This window comes from Ctenopharyngodon idella, chromosome 3 (assembly GCF_019924925.1).
Source record: "Ctenopharyngodon idella isolate HZGC_01 chromosome 3, HZGC01, whole genome shotgun sequence".
Taxonomy (NCBI): Eukaryota; Metazoa; Chordata; class Actinopteri; order Cypriniformes; family Xenocyprididae; genus Ctenopharyngodon; species Ctenopharyngodon idella.
This window is the reverse complement of record NC_067222.1, coordinates 23094612-23120941: the sequence shown is the minus strand read 5'-3', so window position 1 is coordinate 23120941 and position 26330 is coordinate 23094612. Positions and strand designations below refer to the sequence as shown.

Below are 26330 nucleotides of genomic sequence, written 5' to 3'. Positions count from 1 at the left end.
TATTTTGGATTTTGGAGGAGCAAGTCAGAAAATGTTTTTCTCCACCAGCATCACATAGTGACCTGGCCACTGTTCTGGAAGAGAAATGGCTCAAAATCCCTCTGGCCACTGTGAAGGACTTGTATCTGTCATTCCCAAGATGAATTGATGCTGTTTGGACACAAAAGGAGGCCCTACACCATACTAACAAATTATAGTGGTCTAAAACCAGGTGTTTCAGTTTCATTGTCCAACAGCTGTAGTAGGGCTGGACGATTATGGCCTAAAATCAAAACCTTTTTTTGCCCTCATAGTTCACTGACAAGGTTTGTACTGTAAATATTATTGACTATTAAAAGTGGGATATTTTTTCCTATTGAAAGAGTGATCTGACATAACAGCTCACTATCAGCAGTTATTTTATCTATGGTTTGTAACATTTCTTACAGATTTCCGCTCATTGTAAATCAGATAAAGATAAATTAGCACAGTACCAATACGTAATGAGAGCGATTGCGAGTCATACCATCTCTCTATTAATTGTGAAGCTGTGGGTTGTAAATAGTTCCTTCAAAAGTAGAAAAATATATGCTATAATAAGTTTTGAGTTTCTAAGCTACTTTAGTGATAAATCACAGGACAGCGCTGACAACTAGTTTCTGCGTTCCTCTCTGTGCCCGCGATCTTTACGTTTTGTGCAGCTACTGTTTGTATGAGTGTTTGTGCCACAATGCAGCTGCGTGAGCAAGGTAGCTCGAAATAATATACATCCAATAGTCTAAAATCGCTTGAATGTCCAAACTGGCAAACCTGACAAAGTTTAGTGAAGACGCAAGGCTCACCGCTCGCGCGCCGTCTCTGTGTGTTGAACCGGCGTTCATCTCCGTGTTGCTTTTATGCCACTGACTGGACGGAGCGGAGTCACGTGGCTACACACGCGGTAGTATGTTTTAAAGGGGGAAGTATTAACAGGATTTAAAAAACGAAATAACCGACATGGGATAATTAAGTCGGTTAGAGGTTCTGAATTTCGCTTTTGATTACTTTTCGATTAATCGTTCAGCCCTAAGCTGTAGTTGTTAGTTAGTTGTTAGTCAGTAAACTTTATTTAACTACAATAAACTATGTTTTACAGTAGTTAGTTGCTCAGATAGTGTATGATACAAAAGCTTACATAGATTTACTGTACGAGTTAGCTGGTTGTTTGGTTTGTTGTTAGTAACCTTTATTTAACTATGATATAACTATATTAGTTAGTTAGGCGGGGAAATTTTCACAGACTTGAATGGTGGTGGGGTAAATGAATAAGGGATTGATGGCACAGGGATTTCCTTTTCTCTTAAAGCACACCCAGAGGAAACCGTATCCTGTTATTTTACTTATGGCCACTGATGTGCTGTGTCATGTGTGTGCTTCCTGTTACAACTAAGAATGTGGTTTTCCTTTTAGATGTTCTGCTTTATACTTTGTACAAAGAAGATTAAGCCAAACTTATGTAGTCCCAGCAGAGCTATTAGTAAATCCACACTTGGGACAGCAAAGTGAACAATCCCATCCATCTCCTTCACACAGGATGCCCATAAGCATGAATTCCATTATTGTCAAAATGGAATAGATGGCTCACATTCAACATTGTCAAATCCCATAATTCTTTTTTGTCAATGACTCATGTGTATGAAATTGGACACCAGAATGCTTCGCTTGTGCTCCGAGATCGCACAGCAAGGTCATCTGGATGTGGGGGTCATAATGAAAACCAAGTTGTTTTAGGCAAGAAGTGCTGTGGAGCTAAAAAAAAATAGTGCCAAAGCTGCAGGGGTGGGTTTACATTTGTCAATTACATCATCTTCAAAGTCAGCAGTGACCAGCAGAGAGGAACAACATCAGAAGTCAAAATGGCTTTTTAAAAGTACAGTTCATCCAAAAATCTGTTTTCATTTGTAAACCAATATGACTAAGTACGAGCGGGGCAATTTATGGTTCTTTTGTAGCTTTTTTACACTCAGAAGCTTGGTTCCCATTTATTGTAAATGCATGGCAAAGAACATGGAAAACAGTTGTCAAATTTTCACCTTTCGTGTTGCACAGATTTCACTTATCATGTGAGGATAGTAAGGAGAGATGACTGACAGGACTATGTCGAAGGATTCGGTGTGCAACAGATCCTGAGCATCACTGACATAGTATCTTGTAAAATGCGTGGTCATTACCGTTGCTTCCTATACATAGGGTATGCGTGATGGCGAATTGGAAAGCAAAAGTAAAAAGGGAGCATGCATTCAAAAGCGATTTCAATACCCTGCATATTGATAGCGCCTCCCTGATGCCTGCAAGTTGTATACAATACAATTAGCCAACTATATAATTGACCATTCGCAAAGACCTGCCCCCTTTAGTTACTGTTGCTACGTCCGACAAGCCATGTCGCTTTCACGCCACACATCATTCTGATGCAGTGAAAAATACATTGCGGAGCAAAGAGGACACCGACAACGCGTCGACTGACAACGCGTCGACAGACAAGGCAAAGCAGGTTACTTTTGATATGAAACAAATTCTCAAATTTCAAACTTTGTAATTTTTAAAGAAATCTAAACAGCTCTTTAATGTGTCATGACAGATCGCTGTAGAACCTCAGTTCAAGCGGCTCGTGAACCGATCATCTCTTCCTACTAGTTAATTTTTAGCATCATATAAACATGAATGAACATTAGAAGGAATGTTGTTTTATCCACGGAAAAACGTCAGTACACACCATTTTTCAAGTTCAAGTCCACCGACATTAATCCACTAACTCCCCTGACTGCTTTGTCGGACAAAATGGCGGATTCGGTGTTATGATTGGTTACATCGCCTGTCAATCAAACTCCCTGCGAAGGGTCAATTGCGAGAAAACGCAAAAACATTGAAATATGTTTTTTCCTTCCATCTCATATTTTTTTCCATCACATTGTCCTTTTAGGGGGCGCTGTAGAATGCGCAATTTCTTTTCCGAACACAGTATTCGGCTTCGGGCACATCCCTAGTCCCCAGTAACATCACTGCACAAGTGTGTTGGGAAGCATCTTTCTCAAAATCCCCCAGGGGAAATCTGCCACCTTCATAATAAACTAACACAAGCTGGGTTTCCCTGAGGCAGCAGTGGTGCAAATTCAAGCCTGACTCCCGCAGGCTCCTCATGCATTATTGGGCTGTAGGCTGTGATATCAGTAAACAGAGCTTAGAAACCATCTGCAACCACAGTCAGTCCACAAATAAGCAGTGGAAACCATCACTACATCAATAGGGGCTGATTTATTTCCCAAAAATTTTACTTGCAAAACACAAACTGGGGATAAACAGCTGAAATGCTCAAAAATTGAAAAAATAAAGGACAGCCCAGCAGCTGGTCTTCAGCAGATGGTGCGTTTAGAATAATGGTAAGCTGGTGTCCCCATCAGATGTCTATTTTGGCTCGTGCATAACTTGATTTCAATTTTTTATGGAATATTGCAGTTTATTATAAATTGTTGTTTTAAATTTGTGTGCCTTGGTAATCTTTAAACAAAAATATTATTGTCCCCTCCCCTCGCAGTAATATCTCTTCTCTGATGATGGATTCTCCCTCCCTTCCAGTAACCTGTCACTCACATGATTGCAGCAGTTAGCAAACAAAATCGATCCAATCAGTTCCCCATAGACAAAATCAAGTCCTGCCCTATATTTTTTTTCTCATTCTAAAAGCTGTTTCACGAGGATATGTCACAATAGGGGAGAAAAGATGATTGCATGATTGTTTCATGCTGACGTTATAAGTTCATTGTGGTTAGATGACATCACTATCGCCAAATGCCATGTTCTCACATCGTTCCATATGTTTTTCTCTGAATAAAGACTTAAATTTTGTCTGTTCCTCACACACAGCTGAAATATAGCACACTTGGGGCCATATGAATTATTTATTTTCATTGTACTTTTAAGAGCAGTGTGAACATTTTTTCAATTGTCTCCTTCTGTGTTCCACAGAAGAAAATTTGGAATGACACAAGGATGAGTAAAACCTTACAAAAATGCTTATTTTATGGTAAACTTTCCTTTAACTACCTTGAATCAGTCAATCAGCTTCACTTGTCAACCAAGTTTTGCAGGCATCAACTGGGATAAAATAGCCTGAGGAAGCACATGCTGGTCTGGGCAGCAGGAAAATGTGTTTACTTGATTTTTGATTCAGTGTTTGCTAGAAGGCTATGAACCCATGGTTATGAAAAGCATGTCAATTTCCATCAAGTCAACACTTGATCTTATCCATAGGGAATCAACTTTGGAAAGCGGGCACCAGATGGGGCTGAAGAACAAGAGGGATTGATGACGTCAACGAAAAAGTCATTCTGGTGGTGGAGCAAGGTATTACATCTTGATAAAAGATTGCAAAGACAGACATTTTCTTTCTGTGGAATTATGTGGACAATGAATAACATTAAGACCAGGAATGTGTATTAAGAAAGTAAACAGTGCAATTGGAGATTCCATGTTTTCTCTTTTCAGAAGCAGTCTGTTGTGAATTTGAGTTTTGAGCTCATGCAGTTTGGTCTCCTCTGGCTGGAAGTCAGCAGTTGTTGTTCACGGTGCTCAGCGTGCTGGTGCACTTGACCTGAATGATTGTGATCCCTCCTGGGCAGTGCAGGCAGAATGTCAATGCCCCTTTAAGAAGCCTACGCCTTTCTGCCTAACGACGAATGTCTCCCTCTCTTTTTGTGGTTAAGGGGTTGGCACAGAGCAGAAAGGGCAATGCTGAAATGAGATGGATGATAAAGGTGGATTTATGAAGGGTAGACTTGGGAATGCGGAGGGCTCTTAAAAGACAACACAGGGCTGGTTACATGTGGCTGATCTGAGTAAGGGGTGGCCCTTACTGAAGTGGGCAGGGGTGAGGCGGAGAATTGTAATATGAGTTGGCCAGCGGCCAGGGACGGGCAACTCTTACCTCATCAATATTCAGGACACATTACTGCAGAAAGCACAAGAGAATGAGAGAGTGGTGAAAGGGAAACAGAGACTGAGAGAAAGCGTGGGGGGGTACTTGCCAGCTATTATTGCAAGTTAACTGTAAATTATTTATATAAACAATAAAATAAAATATATTAAAATTAAAATATATTATTTTCATTTGTTTTATTACATTATTTATTGTAAAAATAATGAAAATATTTTCTAGCACATATTTTATACACTATTTCACACGACATTTAATATGTTAAATAAAGTGCATAATCGTTGGGGCTGGTGTAACTTTTTGGAAGAGAAGGTACAAATCTGAATTATTTTCCCAGACCAGCCAAAAAGAAAGAAAAAACTTATTGCTGAGCCTTGTTCTACCCTTTCAACCCTACAGTTAACAGTGAGCTGTGGAGAGTGAGTGATGAGGAAGACAAAACAGAGAGAGACAGAGAGGGAATGTGTGAGGGTTTCTGAGCTGAAAGGACAAGAGCGAGTAGGCGGAAAGGAGAGAGAAACAAAGACGAAACAAGCAGGAGGAAAGAATTCAGCGAGCGAGAAAAAGAGAGGGAGAAGGACAGAGAAAGAGAGCACTTTAGGGATGAAAGGATAAAGGAACTGCAGGCGAGAGAAAAGAAAGAGTGACAGACACACACAGACAGAGCCTGCAACTGTATGATACAGCAGATTTCTAGAGGGACTTTCACTGATTTTGCCGCAACAGTGCAATGGGCTGCCATCACATCTAGAGGACTAGGGCATCGTGGGTATTTTCATTGCACTCAGCCCTGTCTTCTCTCATCAGATCACGTTATTTTGCCTGAGCACACTGTGCTAAATGATCCTGCAGCACTGCAGATCTGAAAGGTTTCTTGAGGTCGTGTTCATCGACATGTATCCATGTAGTAGTTGGGCACTAGTCTGAGACGGCACACCTACAGTCCATTCACTGACCATCTGATGACCTTCTCAGTTTTGTTTGCTCTAATCTGATTGGCTACAGAGCCCTTACAGGGACATGGCAATGGTTAAAAAAAAAAATTAGCTAAGAAAAAAATTATTTCAATGCTTTTGCATTCTCTCACAAAACGTTTGTGCCCACTTCAGTAAACTTTTGTGATGGAAATAGTATGTGGTTGGAGGGCAATCTATATTTCAGTGCTTTTGCGAGAGAATGGAACGTTCCTCAGGGGAACGCAATGCGAGAGACCAAATCAAATGGGTTTTATCAGTCCAGAACATCCTAAAGTCTAAACCAGGTTGATACAAAAGGCGCATTTTTGGTAAAGTCAATGTTATTCAAATAATATAATGTGATAAAATATATAATTAATTTACATAATCTACAGTAAATTCCCACCCTAAACAGCATTTAAAATAAAACAAACTGTCACATGGCTGTCATTCTGTCTCGTCCTGTCTAAGATGGTTGTTCTTTAACAGAATAACCTGCGATGTGGATGAAACCTTTTGGCAGGGCCTTTTGTTTGAGCCTTTTCCAATCAAACAGTTGTTTTCTTTTAAAGCCGTACATAGTTGGAAAAGTTTAACGCTGTTCTCTTATGATTGGATGCTAATATCAGGTATAAACGTGGTCAACGTCGTCATATATTGAAGAACCAGTGGCCAGTTTTCAATAAGGCATGACATTGATTCAGTGATGCGTGTTAAACGTGATGCTATGTAACCTGTCAGTGGTCCTGGTGTGGTGAGGATTGTCCGTTTTTCTGCTAAACTGACTCGACTTTTGCTCATTCAATTGGAAAAATGGCCATCTGTCAAACCCCATACACCAGATACCAGGAGTTAGGGGGGGGTGTGTGCAACAACTTGATGACATGGCGATCCATAACCTTGTGTAACCTCATGTATGTCTGTTTCTGTAATTAGGCCTTGTCGGTAAATGTACAGCCCTTAGCAAGGGCAGAAAATGAGGCAAACATCCTGCTGGCCTAGAGAATGTGAAGAAAGTGCAGACGTTTACAGATCCCAGCTGATACAATTAAAGGAGAAATCAATGGAGCGGCCGACTTCAATAAATATAGGCCAAACAACAGAAGAAAACCTGGTGAGTAAAGATATGAACAACCATAATGCTCTCAAAGACATTTCTTGCTTCCACGGCAACCAGTCCAGCAAGTCAAAATGCTGAATTCCCACACAAAAACACAATAAATTCACCATCATTTCACTAGGTTGGTCCCTCAGAAGGTTTATAATCCATGTACCAGCTTTTCTAGCACAAAGAATCTCTATCTGTCCTGCGTAATAAAGGTTAATGTCTTGTTAGCCCCTTGTGGCTTTAAAATTCATTATTTGTAATCCATCCGTTTGCAGTCTATTGTGGCTTGTCTACCTTCCAAGCCACTAATACATTGAGGTTTTCATTAACGTCAACAAGAAGTTAACCCTCTATCACTTCTTTCTTAATAAACATTCCTTGTTTTATTGTAAATGATTAATCTGGTCATGTTATTCCAAAGGAAAAAATGTCCTTGTAATCTTTTAAAATGTAATAACTTGCCTGCCCTGAAGACTTTATGGACTGACATCTCAAAGCTCTCTTATTTTTCATCTCCTCCCCTCCAATAACCTGTCATAGAGATCACTCATCACTATCCAATCAATAAAATCAAGTCTTGGCCAACATTTTTTTTTTTTTTTTGTAGGGATGCACAATATATGTAATTTAATTTAACTGCTTTACCGCCATCTAACAGTCACTTAAAGAATACTCTACACAAAAATCTGCTGGGTCTACATCATAATAGTTGTTACGTTTAGGTTAACAGAAATCCACTCACTATGCTGGTTTACTCTGAACGCAGTTCCATATCTGGGTGGTCATTGCCCTCCTGTAACTAAAATACTACTAAAATACTTGTTTATCATCGATCCCCTTTAACAGCCCAGAGAGACTCTCAGTGTTAAATTAACCAGACTCTCCTCTCCAGCTCAGCGTTTCTGTTCTGTTCACTAAATTTATGAGTCTGTCTCAGTTTTTCAGGCAGACCAATTACATAAGTGCCCTGTGCGCCATGTAATTGAAGTGTCCGGGAGATGGTTCTGGAATGCCTCGGCAACAATGCAGCAGCAAAGAACGAACACCGAATTCCACTCAAATGAAACTACTTCCCGAGGGCAGCTCAGCACTAAATTGTTGATTATTTTTACAATTTGTAGAGAAGTAAATATTGTGTTTGCACTTTGGTTGTTGTCGAAGGGCAGCAACTCTGCTAGATTCCCTGTCCTTACACAGTTGGGTGCCTCTCTGCCTCTGACCTAGTTTTGTCCATCCCATCTAGCAGCGCAGATTGCAGCATCACTTCAGAAGTGTGCAGCCATCTCTCCATCTCATGTCTCCACCCTTTAGTCCGTCTTTTTCTCTCTGTCTGTTTCCGCAGAGCTCCAGCACTGGGCAACAGGATCAGTGAGGATGATGGCTGCATGTCTCCACGTGCCAAGTGCGTGGCAAGTGCAGCCTAATCAAGAAAATGTTCAGTATTGCCTCAAGTAATGTAGCATGCTTGCATCAGCCAGTAAGCTCAACTGGTAAACAGTGTTTAAGAGCTTATCCTTTCACTGTCCCACCCAAAAATCATCCTAATGCATTTAAAGGGTTAATTCACCCAAAAATGAAATTTCTGTCATGAAGTACTCACCCTCATGTCGTTCCAAACCCACAAGACCTTCATTCATCTTCAGAACACAAATTAAGATATTTTTTGATGAAATCCAAGAGGTTTTTTATCTCCCACAGAAAGAAACGAAATTACTACATTTAAGTCAACTGTAGTCAAATAGTCAACTGTAGTCACGTTGACTATTTTAACGAAGTGTTTGCTACCTCTCCAGACCTTGAATGTGGTAATTTCGTTGCTTTCTATGGGAGATAAAAAACCTCTTGGATTTTTATCAAAAATATCTTAATTTGTGTTCCGAAGATGAACGAAGGTCTTACGAGTTTGGATCAACATGAGGATAAGTAATTAATGACAGAAATTTCATTTTTGGGTGAACTAACCCTTTCAAACCTGTACGAGTTTATTTATTCCATCAGCTCAACAGGTGAATATTTAAAAAAATATGCTGGCCAAGCTACCAAGCTCCAGAATTACGAAAAAAAAAAAAAAAAAAAGATAAACGTATCAGAAAAGTGGTCCGCACAACTGTTGTACTATATTCCATGTCTTCTTAAGTCAAACTATAGCTTTGTGTGAGGAAGAGACTGAATTTATGAGACTTAATCTTCTCTAAAGTGAAGTGATATCCAGTGGGACTGAATCTCACTGAGTAAGTGAGAACTAGATCTGTCAAATTCATGAACAAATCAATTGATTCACTGAATTTAAAACAATGATTTGTTCACAAAATTGTACATCACTGTCTAATGAAAACACCAAGACTATGTGGCATAATGAATAATAAATAATTAATAATTAAAAGTTAAAAAAAATGGTGTAGGAATTGCTTTGAATAAATTTTTACTCAGATTTTGCTAGTCACAAAAACTACTAAGAAACTGCAAGTAACACTGAATTAAATGTGAAAATTTGAAGAATAAAGACTTAAATAGTATTATATACATGCAAGAATCTTTGTTTTATTTACAACAAAATCATTTTTTACAGTGCAGAGTGCAACGTATGACCTGAGAAGATCTGGAACATAGTGCACGAGTCATGATGCTTTTTTGGTCATTTTGGATCTTGATAGCTTCATTCCTAATTCACTTTATGTAACAAAGTGGCCGATATATTCTTCAAAGATTTACCATTTGAGTTCGACAGAAGACAGAAAGTCTTACAGGTCTGAAACGACATGATGGGTATTTTCATTTTTGTGTGAACTATCCCTTTAAGAGAAGCACTAACCCAAAGCCTCATACAAGATTTAGCAAATTCTATTTAATCTTACAGAAAAAAAGTGCTCAGAACAATATTATTTAGACTAATAAAGTCAGTAACATTCTCAAAGACAATGTGTATTACTATGAGAATGCATTAAACCTCATTTATGCATAAACAGAGCTGCTGTGATTTGCCCGTGTCACACATGCTCAAACCGCAGAGATGTCCTTGATCTAACCGAGAGACAGAACCTTCCCATCTGCCATGTGGTTTCTGGACCCGCAGCCCAGACTCTCCACAAGAGTTCAGATCACACCTCACTGAACTGAATCTGGACATTAAATTAACCGACTGGCAGAGGAGTCAGTGTGTGTTTGACTGTTTGTGTGCACAGATTCTGGCCGACTTGAAATAATGTTCATGCTGCCAGACGAAATTGCTGCTGATAACAGCATGATCCACTTAGCATATGAAAATATTCAGTCCCCGAAAAGGACGGCTGGCATTTACGTGAACATGTGTCGTACAGATGCTGGCAAGAAGAGTAAAATGTCAGTCTGGTGATATACATCCAGCGACAAAATGTGTGCGAATGCAGATAGCTGTGAGGCACAGACATTCTGAACTATTCAACTGGCCTCATTGTAGAGAATATAAGATGCATGAAATCAGCTTGTGTGTGTGTGTGCAAGACAGATTTTTGTAATCTTTAGCCGCTGCACACAGGAAGTTAGTCATCTGTTGCCATGGTGCATCAGGGAGTTCAGGACTGCAGTGCACACTGCATGGGATCTGGCCTACCAGAACTGTCTTCAAGCAGCAAAAACATGTTGAATCTGGTTTGTCGTATGTTGTAGACAACAATGAGCAGTTCTGGTAACTCCAGATGCGTATTATATCCCTGGAAGTTCCCGAGATCTGATTGGGCGATAATGGCTCTTCTAATCAAATTAAAGTGGTCCCTAATGCTCTCATCCCCCTTGTGGAGACCCTCTAACAAAATATAGTATGAAACGTAGTCTATCACTACATACTCTAATGTAATTCATGTTTTTAGAGGTCAAAATTTATTGACAATGTTGATAAAATGACTTATTATTCTGACTTTTAATGAACTATGTTAAATTATGATGCAGTTATTATGAGAGGCGATGTTCAGAAAGATGATTCACTACGATAAGCCTGTTATAAGTGTTCAAATTACATACTTGCAGTACGTCACTTGTCCGTGCGTGTCTTGAGAAAAGTTGCTGCGGTTACTTTGACGCATTAGGTTTGAAATGTTGTAAAAGCGATGCGGAGATGCCATTTTTATTACTTGATGGGTGAGTAAGGTATTTTATTGAACAGATAAATTGTCGTAGAGTTCATTGTAAAGCATTATCTATTGTGAAGGGTCATTTCATTATGGTTGTTGTAGTAGTGCTGTGATGGAATTTATTTTCAAAGAAGTAAAGTGTCTATTAAATGGTTGTAGCTACAATAGCATCTTCAGCTATTCAGCTTGAGATCCTTTCCATATAAACTGGTTATATCTCTTTAGCCTAGTAGTGAATGTTTTATGAGCAGTAGGATAAACATTTTCATCCGCACAGTCACACAGAGCCAACGCACAACCAAAACAATGTTCTTCCTCAAAGTGCATGCAGTTTTTTTAACCACTAGAGGGCCAAAAGTTTACATAGTGTACCTTTAAATTGAAAGAGAAATGCAGTTTGAGTCCATCCTCTGTTTTAAAATTATAAAGTGATCAACAGTGTGGAACTGAAAAGCGAGTAACAGGCGGTTGTCCGACAGGAGAAACACACGCTTCATTGCATGGTCTGTAAACTGAATCCGATTTACCAAATGTTCCATGTGTCTTAATTGCTACTGTCAGAATAATACTGATGAGGTTTTTTGCAGTTGTAGTCTTCATTAGGGCAAATTCTGCATCTGTATTTTATGTATGCAATAGCAACCCCCTATATACAAATGTATTGTATAGCACTATGTAAAGCGACCTTGAGCTATGGAAAAGCTCTATATAAATAAACCTTATTTTTCTTCTCCATCTAGACATTTAAATATTAACTTTTTTGCTTTTATTCTATAGATTGCAGACTGCAAATGGCATCCTAAAACTAGAACCTGAGGATTAACTTCAGTTCTACAAAAAAGTGAAGAAGAAAGATATCTTTTTTTCCAAAATCTAAAGGCTTTTCCTAAAAATGACTTGTCTATTAATTAGGTTTAGCTATCTAGACCTATCACGTGTTATGATATGTAAAGACAGGTATACATTCACTGACAGAATACCAACCGCCCGTTATATATCGATTAATTTCTCCAATAAAAGCCACAGCGTTCTATTAAGCCATGGTGAAATACCATCAGCAAATGTCATTTCGTAATCTTTAAATAGCAGGCTATAAAAAATGAAATCCTTCATAATGAAGGCGACAGTGTCGTTGGGCTAAAGACAGGCGGCATGTTCAGCAGAGATGGGCGTGGGGGAGGAAGTGGTGAAGATGCAGACGTGAATTTCGACCGTTACGTTCAAAACGCTACAGTAAAGATTTTAAAATTTATAATGTTCATTTTCAAAAAGAGACAGTACTTACGAAGCGAACAATGGGCGCGGATGATGAGAGTGTGGCAGAGCAACAGCCGTGATGAGATGGAGAGAGAAAGGGCGCGGAAGAGAGCGCGCGAGCGAGAGAGGGAGAGAGACGGGGAGGGCGGGGGAGCAAGGTGTGTCCGCTGCCTTGAAAATGCAGAATCAAGTCTATACATCCACATACAAATAATAAAAATGAAAAAAAAAAAAAAAAGTGGGTTTTTTTTTTATGTTTAATGATCAATTACGTGTAAACTGAAGCAATACAAGATAGAATAGAGAAAATGTATAAATATTACGATCCAGGCTTGTTGCCTCCCTTTGTCATTAGCATAGAAAAAGTCGTATATTGTAATGTCACTCTATAAAATGTTTTTATTAATGTTATTATTATTCGAAAGACTTGTATTTGCAGAGTCTCCCAGACAAAAGCACCATGTGGCGTTACAAAGGTCAGCATCTTCAATAAGCGGTGTTCCCGTAGGAATAAAGAAAAGGGGGTTCTTTCATAAAGCTTACGCTTTAAATCAGTTTAAATTTACAGATAAGGGAGAGCCTTGCAGATTCTATAAGTAACCATGACAAACCATCCACATGCAACATCAGCACCATTTTCAACAGAGAGCAAACTGCGAAAATCCCTTTACACCGGAGGATCAGCGACATGTCGAGTCCGTTTATCGCTTTCAGACTGATCAGGTCCGCGTGCAAAAGCCGCAAAAATCCCGATTATCGATTTGTCATTCGTTATGACCACAAAATACCTTTAGAAAAACCTGGCACTTTTCATCCAGACAGTCTTAGCACACCGGCGTGAGCCACATTATGCTCCATCAGTCTCATACTTCTAGGTTTTTCCACACCGGCAAACCGCGTGCGCGTGAAGCATTGCATGAGTCTATCGCCACACTGCCTCGAGATTTCTACGATACAATGCACGTCATGCAAAAAAAAAAAAAAAAAAAAAAAAAAGGAATTTAATATTCTTTGAATGAAAATAAATGATTATTGTCTATATTGTGCATCCATGAAAATAAGTAGCTACAAATGCATAAAGAAAGCAATCAAATTAATTTGCATTCCTTATCGATGCAATCTCAGTGAAATGACATGCATGGTGTTTCTTTTTAAAAATCAGTCTATGAAGAAAAGAAGGCCCATGATGTCTCAGTCACACACCCAACAGTCGGATTCACTAACATCCTATGACTAATACACTGGTTAGAGGAAATAAAAACTGTGATAAGGTTTATGAACATTGTTCATTACATGATAAAAGATGCATCGCTATTAAATACAAGTGTTTGAGTTTGTAAACCGAGTTGACTTACCTCTGTGGCACACTGAGTTATTGTCTGTCCAACTGCAGCAGTCAGCCAGTGAGAAAAGCCTGACAAATCCTTCAGCGTCCTGCAAAGGGAGGATGGCGCTAGAGAGCAAGAGCGAGAATGATGTCAGGATCATTTCTATCATATTTGCACACAACTAACCGAATGATTGTGTGTTGTATTATATCTTATTTGATAATGTCGGTACTTGAATCAATATTAGAAAAGATATATCAATTTATTTATGGTCAGATGCTTTCTTACCGTATGATGACAAAAACACCTTCAACTTTTTGATGCCTTAAACGTAAATCCTTATACAGTGACCTTTATATATACTGTGTGAAGGAAAACATGCTTTTTTAGAAAAAAAAAATATATTTTTACAGGCCCCATTAGCAGCTTCCTGGAAGTTCTTCCCAGACCTCAGTTTCCTATCATGATTCATGATTAAGATTTTGTCCAAAAAAACTTTAAGTTAAAGTTAGCTGATGTGAGTAAACTTAAATGTGGTCATAAAGGTCAAAGGTGGCCATTCCAAAGCTCATATTTGAAAATGTGCGCTGAGTGATCAATATTTGTCTGTTTGTGCTCTTGGTGCTTTCTTTCCATAGTTCCCTAAAGGATATAAGATAGCTTAAAGAATTCAAGTGCCTTTGCTAAACCTCAAATTCTAAGATCAATATAAGATCAATATAATTGAAAAGAAATCCTACATTTACAATCACAGAGTAAATCAAGTTGTAGGCTATATAAGTGTGTGACTGACTAGACAAAAAAGAGACTATTTTATTTTTATTTTTACTATGTTTTATTTTTTACTTTGTCCTAGTATTTGTATAAAACATAGTTCTCCAGTTATTTTGTTAGATGTTTGGGTCAGTTTGACTGTGCCAGTACTTTCAATAACTCCAGATTCTTGCTGATTCACTGCACAATGCAGCACATTGTAATATTATTTCAGCACCATTTCTGTTTATAAACTGTATGCTTTATATGATCATGCCCCATGTATTTTCACAGTCTAATCTTAAACAAACATGATAAACACACACACACACACACACACACACACACACTGCACCATCCGCCCCCCAAATTCATCCATATTCCCCAGATTTACATACCAAGCCAAGTCCTTCACCTGGACACCTTCACATAAACAATAGAGTCCTTGTGTCTTTAAGAGTTCTTCTGTTTAACCGCTGCACAATCTGCTGGTGTTTTCCCCCCAAAGACAGAGAAACTGCGAGATCAAATGTACTGTAAATTCTCCTCCTTCCTATTGCTAAGCAGGCAATCTTGATCTCTTACATGCAAAAACAATACTATAGATTTTTTTAGAATATGAAAACAAGCAATGCTATATTGATGTTGTCTGTGTCCCTGTGTTCTTCAGATGTGTGAGATGCTTGTATGAAAGCCAGTGGAGTGCTTAGTTAAGGTTGGGCTTGGGAGGGAGTTGCTCAGCAACCAGCCCACTTGTGAATGAGTTGGCATTTTTCTTACATTTTAAGGTTTGTCTATGAGAGAGACAGCTAATGGCCTGATAATGTTTGTTGAATTGACTTGTCTTCCTGTATTGGATTTTTAAACCTCTCTTTATTCAATATGCTTTGATACATCAACATTTCATGCTTCAAATGATGGTTCTTTCCTACAGAAAATGAAGTCTGGCTGTCACAAACACTTTTTGCCATTAGATGGCGTCTCTGCTCTGTCAATGTGACTGGATCTATGATCTTCCTCTGAAAGGTTGTAACTGATTTTTGTACTTCACACATCAATAACATTACTTGATTTGATATACAAACTGGCTTAATGAGAAATAAAATACATATTAAAATTTTTTCAATGCCTTTGTTAGTTTCACTTACTGTAGTTTAAAACTCTTAAATTAAAACTGTAATAAAATAAAGTATTGTAATATCATATTTTTGTAGTATAAGTAGGTTGTGTAATTTAAAAATTACAACTTTTTTGTGCTAGTTGCGTTTTTACATTTTTGTTGTTACATAATCATTTTGTGTTCATAATTCATCATTACTGTTCAAATTTAGCTGAAAAAGTTGTAATGCCACACTATTAGGTCAGTGTGTGATCTTTTTCCAGGGCAATATGTTTGGAAATTGTCAATAGTTTTTTTTTTGTTTGTTTGTTTGTTTTGTTTTGTGTGTTCTGATTTAAGGTATGTGTCTATTCTGTATAGACAGTGTCGAAACTTGTCCATAAGTGTGACAACTAGCCCAGTCTCCACTATAACAAAACAAGAACAAGATATTATGTTAGTAAGATAACGTACTTGGTTACTAAAGTAACCTCGGTTCCCTTAGATACGGAACGAGTACTGCGTCATCTGCCTTTAGGAAAGACGCAACGGGGGAAACTCCTATTTTCACTGATGTCTGAAGCCTTTTTCAATCATGCAGTGAAACTGCATGGCCATTGGTTCATGGAGTTTAAGTAAACGAACTCAACCGCGCGAGCCAATGGTGAGCGAGCCCGCTCGAGCCCGCCAAAATGGGTGGGGTATCGGGCTATATAAGCGGCCGTCTCACCTTTGCAAACTGATTTAATTAATCTCAAGCGACGACACGAGGCGTCCTATGAATAGCACGGCAAAGTAGGCAGTACTCGTTCTGTATTTAAGGGGACCGAGGTTATGTTAGTAACCGAGTACGTTCCCTTTCGATACTACACTCGTACTGCATCGTCTGCCTTTAGGCAAGATGCAACGGGGACAATACAATCACGCCGTGCTATGAAGGGGGGGACGACAGAGCATTCGAGTGGAGCATTAAGAAGGGCTTGCAGCGGATGCACATAGTATAATGCACCCCGGAAAAAGCTGGGGACACTGTAGTCATCCTCCCATTCCCATACAGTCTAGGGGCCTAGAGCATATATAGGGAACAGAAAAATACACAACTACCCGGACTTGGTCAGGGCCGTAGACAAAGTTTCATAAGCTGGTCACATTGGTGAGGCTTATGCAGAGAGAACCTGTGTTTGCAACGCAGGAACGTCTAGGTTACAAAACCTGACAACCTGACCGCCTCACAGATTTCCGCGATGGACACGCCAGTGGACCATGCCCAAGAAGAGGCCATGCCTCTTGTGGAGTGCGCTTTAACGCCTATAGGACATTGCAGGCCTAAGGAGGAGTAAGTGAGCGCTATAGCATCAACTATCCATCTGGATAACCTGGGCTTCGTGACCAGAAGACCTTTCAACCAGACAAAAAGTTGTTCCGACTGACAAAAAAAAGCGGAACGATCGATGTAGGCCCTCAGGGCCCTGATGGGACAGAGTAGGTTCAACTCCATCTCATCCTGGGAAGGAGGAAGTGCAGAGAGAATGACCATCTGCACCCTAAAAGGGGTGGATACGACCTTCGGGACGTATCCATGTCTTGGTTTTAGGACGACTTTGGAGTCGTTAAGCCTGAATTCAAGACAGGAGGGCCTCACAGAGAGCGCCTGCAAATCCCCCACTCGCTTAACCGATGCTAAGGCTAGCAATTAGGCGGTTTTTAGCAATAGGGGACGTTAGTCTGCAGTCTGGAGTGGTTCAAAAGGAGGGCCCTTAAGACCTCTAAGAACCAAAGACAGGTCCCAGGTAGAAACTGTGCGGGGGCGAGGAGGGTTTAGCCTCCTAGATCCCTTTAGGAAGCGAACAACAAGGTTGTTTCTCCCTACTGACTGCCCTGCTACGGGAGCATGGGAGGCCGCTATAGCAGCGACATAGACTTTAAGGGTAGAGGGAGTACGGCCCCTATCCATTAAGTCTTGAAGGAAGGACAATATCAGGGATATATCACAAGTAAATGGGTCTTCGTTCCGGGCTGTACACCAGGCAGCAAAGACTGACCATTTTAGGGAGTAGAGCCGTCTCGTTGACGGAGCTCTAGCTTGTGAGATAGTGTTTCGGACGTTCTCAGGGAGGTTTGAAGGCTCCCGTCAAGAAACCACACATGGAGATCCCACAGCTCGGGTCTGGGGTGCCATATTGTCCCTCCCGCTTGAGAGAGGTGATCTCGTCTCAGGGCAATCGGCCATGGTTCCATGGACGATAGCTGAGACAGGTCCGAAAACCATGGTTGGCTCCTACATAGAGGAGCCACCAAAAGAACTTTGTGGGCACCCTTCCTGATTCATTTGATAACCTGGGGAATCAGAGCGATCGGGGGAAAAGCGTACAGGAGGAGGCTGGGCCAGTCGTGGGCCAGCGCATCTCTGGTCTTTGAAAAATAAATTGGGCAATGATAGTTGTCTTCTGAGGTGAAGAGGTCGACCTCTACCCTCCCGAAGGCATCCCAAATTTTCTGAACTAAGAGGGGGTGGAGCGACCATTCCTCTGAGGAAAGGTTGTTCCAGGACAACATGTCCACCCTCTTGTTCAGTATGCCCTGAATATGCGCTGCCCTCAGTGAGAGCAGGTTGAGTTGGGCCCACTCTAGGACAGTTTTCGCTAGAGCGAAGAGGGGCTTGGACGAGAGCCCGCCTTGGTGGTTTATGAAGGACAGCACTGTCATGTTGTCTGATCTGACCAGGACATGGTGTCCCGCCAGGAGAGGAAGGAAAGACTGGCGAGCTTGATATACGCCATAATTTCCAGGCGGTTGAAATGAAGCTCGCTTTCCTGGCTGCTTCAAGCGCCGAAGGCCGAGTGGCCGTCGCACAGAGCTCCCCAGCCCATCTTGGAGGTGTCTGTGAAAACAACTTTCCTCTTGCACATAGTCCCTACAGCCACACCCTGTTTGAACCAGCGGGGGTTCATCCAAGGACCCAGGGTTGCAACGCATACCTGGTTCACTTTGAGCAAGCAACAATCGTGCTGCCAGGCTTGGGGCGGGACCCGCGGTTTCAGCCAGAACTGCAGTGGGTGCATACGGAGCAAACCCAACTGCAGGGCTGATGATGCTGAGCTCATGAGACCTAGCATCTTCTGAAATGCTCTGAGCTTCAGAGAGTTTCCGGGTGCAAAAGTTTCCATGAGCTGCTGAATGGCCAGGGATCGCTCTGGCGAGACTACGGCCCTCATGCAGGTCAAGTCGAGAATTATCCCCAGGAACAAGATACGTTGGGTGGGAGATAATGAGCTCTTGGGAAAACTGACCCTGAGCCCCAAGCACTCTAAGTGGCTGAGGAGGAGGGACCTGTGTGACAACAGCTCCACCTCTGACTGGGCCAGAATGAGCCAGTCGTCGAGGTAGTAGAGTATGCGTTCGCTCATTTGTCTCAGAGGGGAGAGAGCCGCATCCATGCACTTCGTAAAAGTGCAGGGAGCCAGAGATAGCCAGAACGGAAGGACCTTGTATTGATACGCCACCCCCTCGAAGGCGAATTTCAGGAATCGTCTGTGATGGGGGGCTATCTGGATGAGAAAGTAAGCATCTTTCAGATCCAGGGAAAAGAACCAGTCTCCTGGGTGAATTTGCGAGAAGATCTGTTTCAAAGTGATCGTTTTGAATGAGCGCTTTATTAGGGCCCGATTCAAACATCTGAGGTCGAGGATGGGTCTGAGACCACCATCCTTTTTGGGAACGAGGAAGTATCGGCTGTAGACGCCTGACTCGCTCAATGCCGGGGGAACCACTTCTATGGCTCCTTTTGCCAGCATAGTGTTCACCTCGGAGCGCCTCGGTCCGTTGAGCAAATTGGAGTGCATAACCCCGTTTTACTATGTTTATTACCCAAGTTGACACTCCGGGGATGGCCTGCCAGGCCTCGGCCCGCGTGGCAAGGGGCTGGATTGGTTTGAGCACCGAGTTGCTGTGAGGAACTGTGGTGCACGTGAGGGGTGGAAGAGGGAAATTGCTCTCTTTTTGAGAATGTTTGTTTTTTATTATGTCCGCTATAACAGTGGTGCACTGCCAGGCCGTTTGAACAGGCTCTGTGCAGACCGGCGTGCATCTAATAAATTATTCATTCAAGAAAGTTGGGCAAGTTTACTGCAACAATGGTGCCGCGAACTTCACATACTTTTGAAAATCCAGCGTTTAGCTGATCCTGGTAAGCGCTCACTGTCACAGTTGTAAACATGACGCGACGCACACGTCACCCGGACATCCTGTAGAATTCAACCAACCAGATGACGACTTTGAAACTCCTAAAGTGTTTCCAGATAAGTGTGCCATATGCATCAGACGTTCAGCCAACGGTCCGTGGGTGTGACACCTGAGGCTGAGACTACATTTTGCACGACACCTAACTTTTTCTGCAGCATTTTATTTCTGCAAAAGATGTGATATCGCAATCCACAGGGCATTTAAGGTACTATATCTTGTGTGTTTTGCCCTTACCCAAGCTTGTCAACAAAGAATGCTAGGTCATTAGCAGGTAGTTGCTGAATTTTAGGTGTTTCATATGTGAGATGAGGTCATGACTGCAGCCAGTAATGAGGCTGAAACCAGCACATTCAGTGCAAGAAGACTTTGACTAGTTAATTTTATGTAACATTATTTTATTCGTTATATTGAAGAGACCTTTTTTGAAGGATATTGGTTTACTTGTGGCCTTTTTGAGCACTTGAGCTTAACTGAGACTTGATGTTTGCAGACGTTTAAGAGGCTGTTGTGTCGACCTTGATTTAATGCAATTTTGAGGTGTTCAGTTTTATTTTGATTTTACAAAATAAATGTGATTTCTTTCCTTACAAATCAACTGTTTCTTATTTTCACTGGCATGTATCTTAGTTGTTGAGGACTAGCCTAACTTAAAATACATTGTAAAATAATTTAATCAGATACTGTAAGACTTTTACTCAAGTCATATTGGAATTAGCAACATGTAATAGAGTCATTTTTGCTGTAAGGTATCTGCACTTTTACTCAAGTATGATTTTCAGGTACTCTTTACACTTCTGCTGCAGAGTCAAATGGGTGGAGCTTGACCTAGTCCAGGATCTAAGGGGTGGAACTTAACCTAATAGGGTTCGGGGTTAAAATCGGCATGAAACAGACGTTGCAATAGTCTTTTCTTCCGTATTGTGATGTATATCCGAGTGAAATGGCTTCACAAACAAGAAAAAAAATGTAGGTGTCCTTGTGTGACTTTGCATGACTTTGTCTTGAGATTAAATCATTGCAAGGGATGGTTGTGGTTTGCTATTGCTGTTGCATGTGAGTGACAGGTTGTCCCGCCCTCACGACACTAATTAGAGAAGAGAAGAGATGTTGCTGCAAATGGGAGAAGAAATTATTTTGATTAAAGATATGTAAATGAATTTAAAAAAGTGTACACAAATAAATCATTTATAATAAATACTTCAATATAAAAGGTTGGACCTTTTAGCTCCACTGATTAGGCCCAGAAAATTAGCTCCACCCACTGGCTCTGCAGTGAGCAGCATCTTGTTTTGGTGTTGTTGAAAATCTGTTTTATGAGAATAATACACTTTGACTACATGATAGTGTAGAGGGCCCCAGTCAGACAAAATGAATTTAACATTGTTATTCCAACTGTGATTATAAAGGTATCCTGGCAACATAACAGGAAGTAGCAGTTTATTTCAGGCTGTAGATATATTTAGCATGAAAATCATCACAGTGATACAGAGAACAATCCCTTTTTGTACTTCTGCTTATAGACCGTGTTTTGTGTGTCTTCCCTCTCCATGTGTCGGTAACACAATAGCCTGCTCTGCCTCACTGTTTCTCAATCCTACAGGACACAGCTGAAGCTAATATGCTATTTATTCATCATTGTGTTGAAAAATCAAAGGAGATGCTTGCGTTCCAGTCAAGACCAACAATAAGAGAAACAAATGACAATATCTCCGTTGCCATGAGCCTCAAGGACACGCAAGGAAAATACAATAGCCTTTAGAGAGCTGTTCTGGTCTGTAAGTTAACACTTGTCAGCTGTGGACCCATACATGTCCATCATTAATCCGTGTGGATGAGCTGTCTGTAACATAATCAAGTGTGTTTACAGACAAAAATCTAACCACTCTTGAAGAGGCTACTGGATTCTGATTGGTCAATCGTAATATAATGCATTGATTCAGTAGCAAAGCTAATTTATTAATAAATGTCACAGGGCAGCGTTGACAACCAGTTTCTGTGCTTTCTATGTGCGAGTGACGTGTTTGTGTGTGTGCTTAAATGAAAGCAGCGCATTAATACAGAACAGTGAATAAACTGACTTGGAACAACCTGTGAATGAAATGGTTTTAATGCACATCTTCCAGCCAATCAGAATCGAGTACTCAGACCAGAGACGAATTATGACCCTGGGCATGGTCCTGTCTAAAAGCATTCAAAAGCATTTACCAGATGATCAAGAATCAAATCTGGAGTACCTAAAATGTGCTTTTTCAGACCAGAAACCATGCAACACAAGTAAAAAAAAAAAAAAAAAAAATGCAAAGACTAAATCTCATACAGGAAAACTAGTTCAAGGGCATTAGAGAGCAGAGAGCTGGGCTGAAGGACTGTTGATAACTGCAGAGGACAGTCACATTAGTGCCTAGGGGGAAATGTGAGAAGACATTCAGATTCTTTCTCATTTCCTTTTGAAACAGTAAACGTGGATGAGCAAATATCATTGAATTTACAATTCATAACCACCACTGACCTTATTTGTTTACCCAGCCATGATGTGTTTAACAAATGCTGTGGGAGAAAAGGAAAAAAGACAAGATTATCGATACTGCAAAGCAAAGACAGATCAGAGGCAAATATGGGTACGATTTTTTTTTATGTTTGTGAAAAAAGTCTCTTATGTTCATTGTTCATCAAGGCTGCTTTTATTTTTAAATCATTAAAATAGTAATATTGTGCAATATTATTACAATTTAAAATTACTGTTTTTTATTTGAATATATTTTAAAATGTAATTTATTCCTGTGATGGTAAATCTGAATTTTCAACATCATTACTCTGTGTCACATGATCCTTCAGAAATCATTCTGATATGCTGAATAAAAACATATATGTATTCACAAGAAACATTTATTATTATCAGTGTTGAAAACAGCTGTGCTGCTTAATATTTTTGTGAAAACCGTGATACATTTATTAGGATTCTAAGGAATGAAAAATTCAAAAGAAAAGCATTTATTTGAAATTGAATTTTTGTTAACAATGTAAAAGTCTTTACTGTCACTTTTGATCAATACATCCTGGCTGAATAAATGTGTTTCTTAAAAAACTTCAGAGACCTTCATAGTTGACACAGCCGTTTGCATCTTCCTGTCCTGCCATCAGCTGTTCTACCTCTGATTCCGTCATCTTCTCACCTGCAGGCAAGACATGTGATACTCCGTGGGCGCTTGTTTCAGGTGGTGTTAATCTCAAGGTAAATATGTAAAAACCAGCCAAACACCTAACAAGCTGCTTATGTTCCAATAAATCTCTTCCTAATTCAACAAAGCACTCATTGGGTTTATTAGTAATGGAGCTGTTTTTGTATGTTTTGAATTTACCCAACGTTGCAAGTACATGGCGAAGTTCGGCACCCATTACAGTGCCATTTCCTTCCTTGTCAAAGACTCGCAGACCCTCAACAAAGTCCTCAAACGTGCCCTGATCTTTGGACCTGGACACATGTTGGAACATAGGCAGGAAAGTCTCGAAGTCAATCAGTTTGGTGTTCATTTCTACAGAAAATGAGTATAGCAAACACATTTTAAAAAATTATTCATTTTAATTGTGCAATGTTTAGCCTGACAAGCAAAGTTTATTCCTCTCACCCTCAGGTTTGGGTTTGCCAAGTACTTTGATGACCTCAGCATTTGTAGGATTCTGACCCAGCGCCCTCATGACATCCCCACACTGGGCGTAAGTGATCTTCATTTCACCAGTAGGTGTTCTGTCAAATAGCATGAAGGCCTCTTTAAATTCTGTGTGGATAGGATATTACAATATTGTATGAGGAAGAGATATGAAAAAATCAATTTAGGTCTAGTTCATTTTGCATATGTTTACCTTCAATCTGGTCAGCTGTAAACTCAACCTGGGGAGGAAAAAAAAGAATTTAGGGAACTTTTATAAGGAAGTTGATTAATTAGCATTATTGACATTAATGTACTGTAAGTAATGGTAAAGTGGATTTTTTTTTTTTTTCAAACAGTATTATAATAACCACATAATGCAGTTAACAATGGCCAATATCAATGGAAATACAGATGTTCGTAATTCTCTAACGAAGCTTTCTGGGGTCATTCAACAAAAGTCAGCTGTTCCCCTACTCATTGAGACTAAGAATAACAAACGTCTGTTCTAGGACCAGAGGGAATTACAGTGAAACCCCATCCGTTTTGTCTACAGGACAGAGAGACCCACTCAGACAAGAGGACAGAAATGCTAATCTGTAATATGGGATACATCGGCATGGAAGGCTGTATGACCACATGGAGGCTCTTTCATACTGGCCTCAGACAAGCTTCCACTCTCCAGACCCCATTTCTGACCATCAGGTTAGTTAAAGTTACATATGTGGTCTCAGATCAGTTTATAACGTCTTCACATAGGCACTCACTCACCATTGATTTGAGACATGATGTTGTTTAGGGCACATAATATCACATATAACAAGGTTAGACCAATCAATATCTAAATGTTTTTAACTCATCAAGACATCAAGGTGGGAATGTTTCAGTCCTCATAAATGCCAAGAATAGGTTTTTTGATATCAAACCAAATGCAGTAATCTATGAAACATTTTCTAAGATTAATTAAAGTTCTGCTGATGAACAACACAATCAAAATCAGTTTTTCAATTGATTGATGATCTAACACTGAGCTCTTAGTAAAATTGGAATACAGGCAAAAACATAAGTGTGCATATACCTTGATGCTTTTTGGGTCAAACTGAGGCTCCTTGGGTTTCTCTGGTTCAGGAGGGGGTGCTGGCTTTGCTGCCTCCTTCTTCAGTTCAGCTTTTTTAGGAGCCATTCTTCCACCAAGATGACGAGCAGGAGGGTGTGAGAGGGAAAACAGGGATGAGAATGAACATTGAGAGGATTTATACCCTGCGCAACGCTCCCCAACTGCATCAAGAGGGTTGGTCCATCCCATCATCATCCTCCAAACAAGGACAGGAAGCTTAAGTGTTCACAAGCCAAACCACTGAGACAGATGCATGATGGTATTAGCATGTTAATATTGATGAGAACCAGTATAGTTCATACAGTAATTATGCTCTCAAACTTTTCAGCAAGATATTTAACTAGAACAGGTTTGGCACTCTTTTCTACACTCTTAAAAATAAAGGTTCTATGTTTCAGTAAAGAACCTTTAACATCCATAGAACCTTTCCATTGCACAAAAGGTTCTTTATAGTGGAAAAAGGTTCTTCAGATTATTCTAATGTTCTTTATCCAAAAATATCTTTTAAAGTTGGCATGAAACAGAAGCTGCAATAGTCTTTTGTTCCTTATTGTGACGTATATCCAAGTGAAATGGCTTCTTGAACAAGAAAAAAATGTAGGGCGGGACTTGATTTTGTTCATTGGGAATTGATTGGATGGTTGGATCATTGTGGTTTGTTATTGCTGTGATGTCATGTGAGTGACAGGTTGCTCCACCCTCACACCACTAAACATGTCGCGGAGAAACGATGTTGTTAACAACATTGCAATTGCAAGAGGGAGAGGAAGTTATTTTGATTAAATATTATGAGGGCACATGAATTTAAAAAATAATAATAATGATGTGCACGCCACGAATAAATCATTTATAATAAATACTGCAATATTAAATAAAAAAGAATGGTCCATTTTGATTTCACTGTGACTTTAAGAACTGTTCACTTAAAGGTTCTTTGGAGAATCTTCTATGGCACTGTTGCAAAAACCTCCTTTTGTAACCTTTATTTTTATGAGCATAGAAAGATCTTGTTTGTCCATGTCTCTGATTAAACTGGCAGGTCCTGGAACTTTCATAAAGCTGTTGGTTTATTGAGGAGATGATGGAGGGAATTTCAGAGGGAATTCATTCCCATAGATAAATTTGGACACTTCTGGTAACTTGTCTCGTGCACATTTGTATGTATGGTTTACAGAGGTCATTTACTGATCATGAATGTGAAAGAACAAAATATTTATATTAAATATTAACAAGGTAAAGTGTGCCACAGGTCAAACAGATTGTCCCATCCTAAATTCATGCCATGTTGCTGGTCTGAATGCACAAATAAACACAGCAATGTTTTAAAAACCACAATTTTAAACTTTTCAGAGAAATCAACTTAAAAATGCCTTACTTAGTCTCTGCATATTAATCTGCGATGGGAGAATTTAAAATATTAGACACTTCACTTTTAGTTAATAACATTTGTTGTGTTTCATTGGAGAGCCTTCTGTCTTTATGAGTATGAGTTTCAAGAGATCAAGGGAATTATTAAGGATAAACACCTTATGTCTTGTTTTGCTATGAACAGCAACTGCTAGCCATTCTTGCTTTTTTTTAACCCCTGAAGTCTGTCATTCAGGTGCCTGGAGCAGACACCACTAACAACGGTTTAAAAGAGGAGAAACATCCAACTGTTCATTCAGCCCTGCTCTGAACCTCCTGCCCCAGATGGAAGGAATAAACTATGAACAATAGGCTAAAAGAGAGTGTGTAATATGTTCGGGGAAAGATAATTTTAAAAG

At 40.0% G+C, this 26330-nt stretch overlaps 2 protein-coding genes and 2 long non-coding RNA genes across 33 annotated transcripts in view; 2 read left to right on the top strand and 2 right to left on the bottom strand.

Moving 5' to 3' along the window:
* Positions 1–15165, bottom strand: part of maptb (microtubule-associated protein tau b) — a 35908-nt gene extending 20743 nt beyond the window's left edge. For 7 of the 29 annotated variants that reach the window (XM_051885555.1, XM_051885553.1, XM_051885548.1 and 4 more), the window contains exons 1-2: positions 14858–15162; positions 13734–13831 (exon numbers count right to left, since the gene is read on the bottom strand). The gene's annotated coding sequence lies outside the window, so the exon portion shown is untranslated. Of the gene's footprint in view, positions 1–12406; positions 12558–13733; positions 13832–13994; positions 14069–14857 lie in introns of those variants that run through there. The other 22 variants (XM_051885551.1, XM_051885544.1, XM_051885561.1 and 19 more) reach the window with 12 other exon arrangements.
* Positions 6445–23025, top strand: LOC127508046 (uncharacterized). The gene is made up of 3 exons (XR_007928662.1): positions 6445–7021; positions 22327–22418; positions 22892–23025. It is a non-coding gene; the product is annotated as an uncharacterized LOC127508046 (long non-coding RNA).
* myl4 (myosin, light chain 4, alkali; atrial, embryonic) lies at positions 21226–24759 on the bottom strand. The gene is made up of 7 exons (XM_051885576.1): positions 24526–24759; positions 23662–23689; positions 23427–23576; positions 23160–23333; positions 22896–22973; positions 22310–22347; positions 21226–22201 (listed from the first exon to the last, which is right to left on the bottom strand). Exons 1-6 carry the CDS (start codon positions 24757–24759, stop codon positions 22319–22321), a joined length of 693 nt encoding a protein of 230 aa, XP_051741536.1. The 3' UTR covers positions 21226–22201; positions 22310–22318.
* Positions 23379–24723, top strand: LOC127508045 (uncharacterized). Of its 2 annotated transcripts, none has more exons than XR_007928660.1 (3): positions 23379–23514; positions 24004–24152; positions 24576–24723. It is a non-coding gene; the product is annotated as an uncharacterized LOC127508045 (long non-coding RNA). The 2 variants fall into 2 exon arrangements; XR_007928661.1 differs by having other exon boundaries at positions 23400–23514; positions 23960–24152.
* Positions 24760–26330: the final 1571 nt, after the last annotated feature.

Excerpts from the sequence above, each read along its gene's own strand:
- myl4 (XM_051885576.1), bottom strand. The coding sequence starts at position 24,759 with ATGATGATGGGATGGACCAACCCTCTTGATGCAGTTGGGGAGCGTTGC. Across the intron at positions 23,690-24,525 it reads TTGACCCAAAAAGCATCAAG|GTTGAGTTTACAGCTGACCA; the intron begins GTATATGCACAC and ends TTTCCTCCCCAG. Across the intron at positions 23,577-23,661 it reads TACAGCTGACCAGATTGAAG|AATTTAAAGAGGCCTTCATG; the intron begins GTAAACATATGC and ends CTATCCACACAG.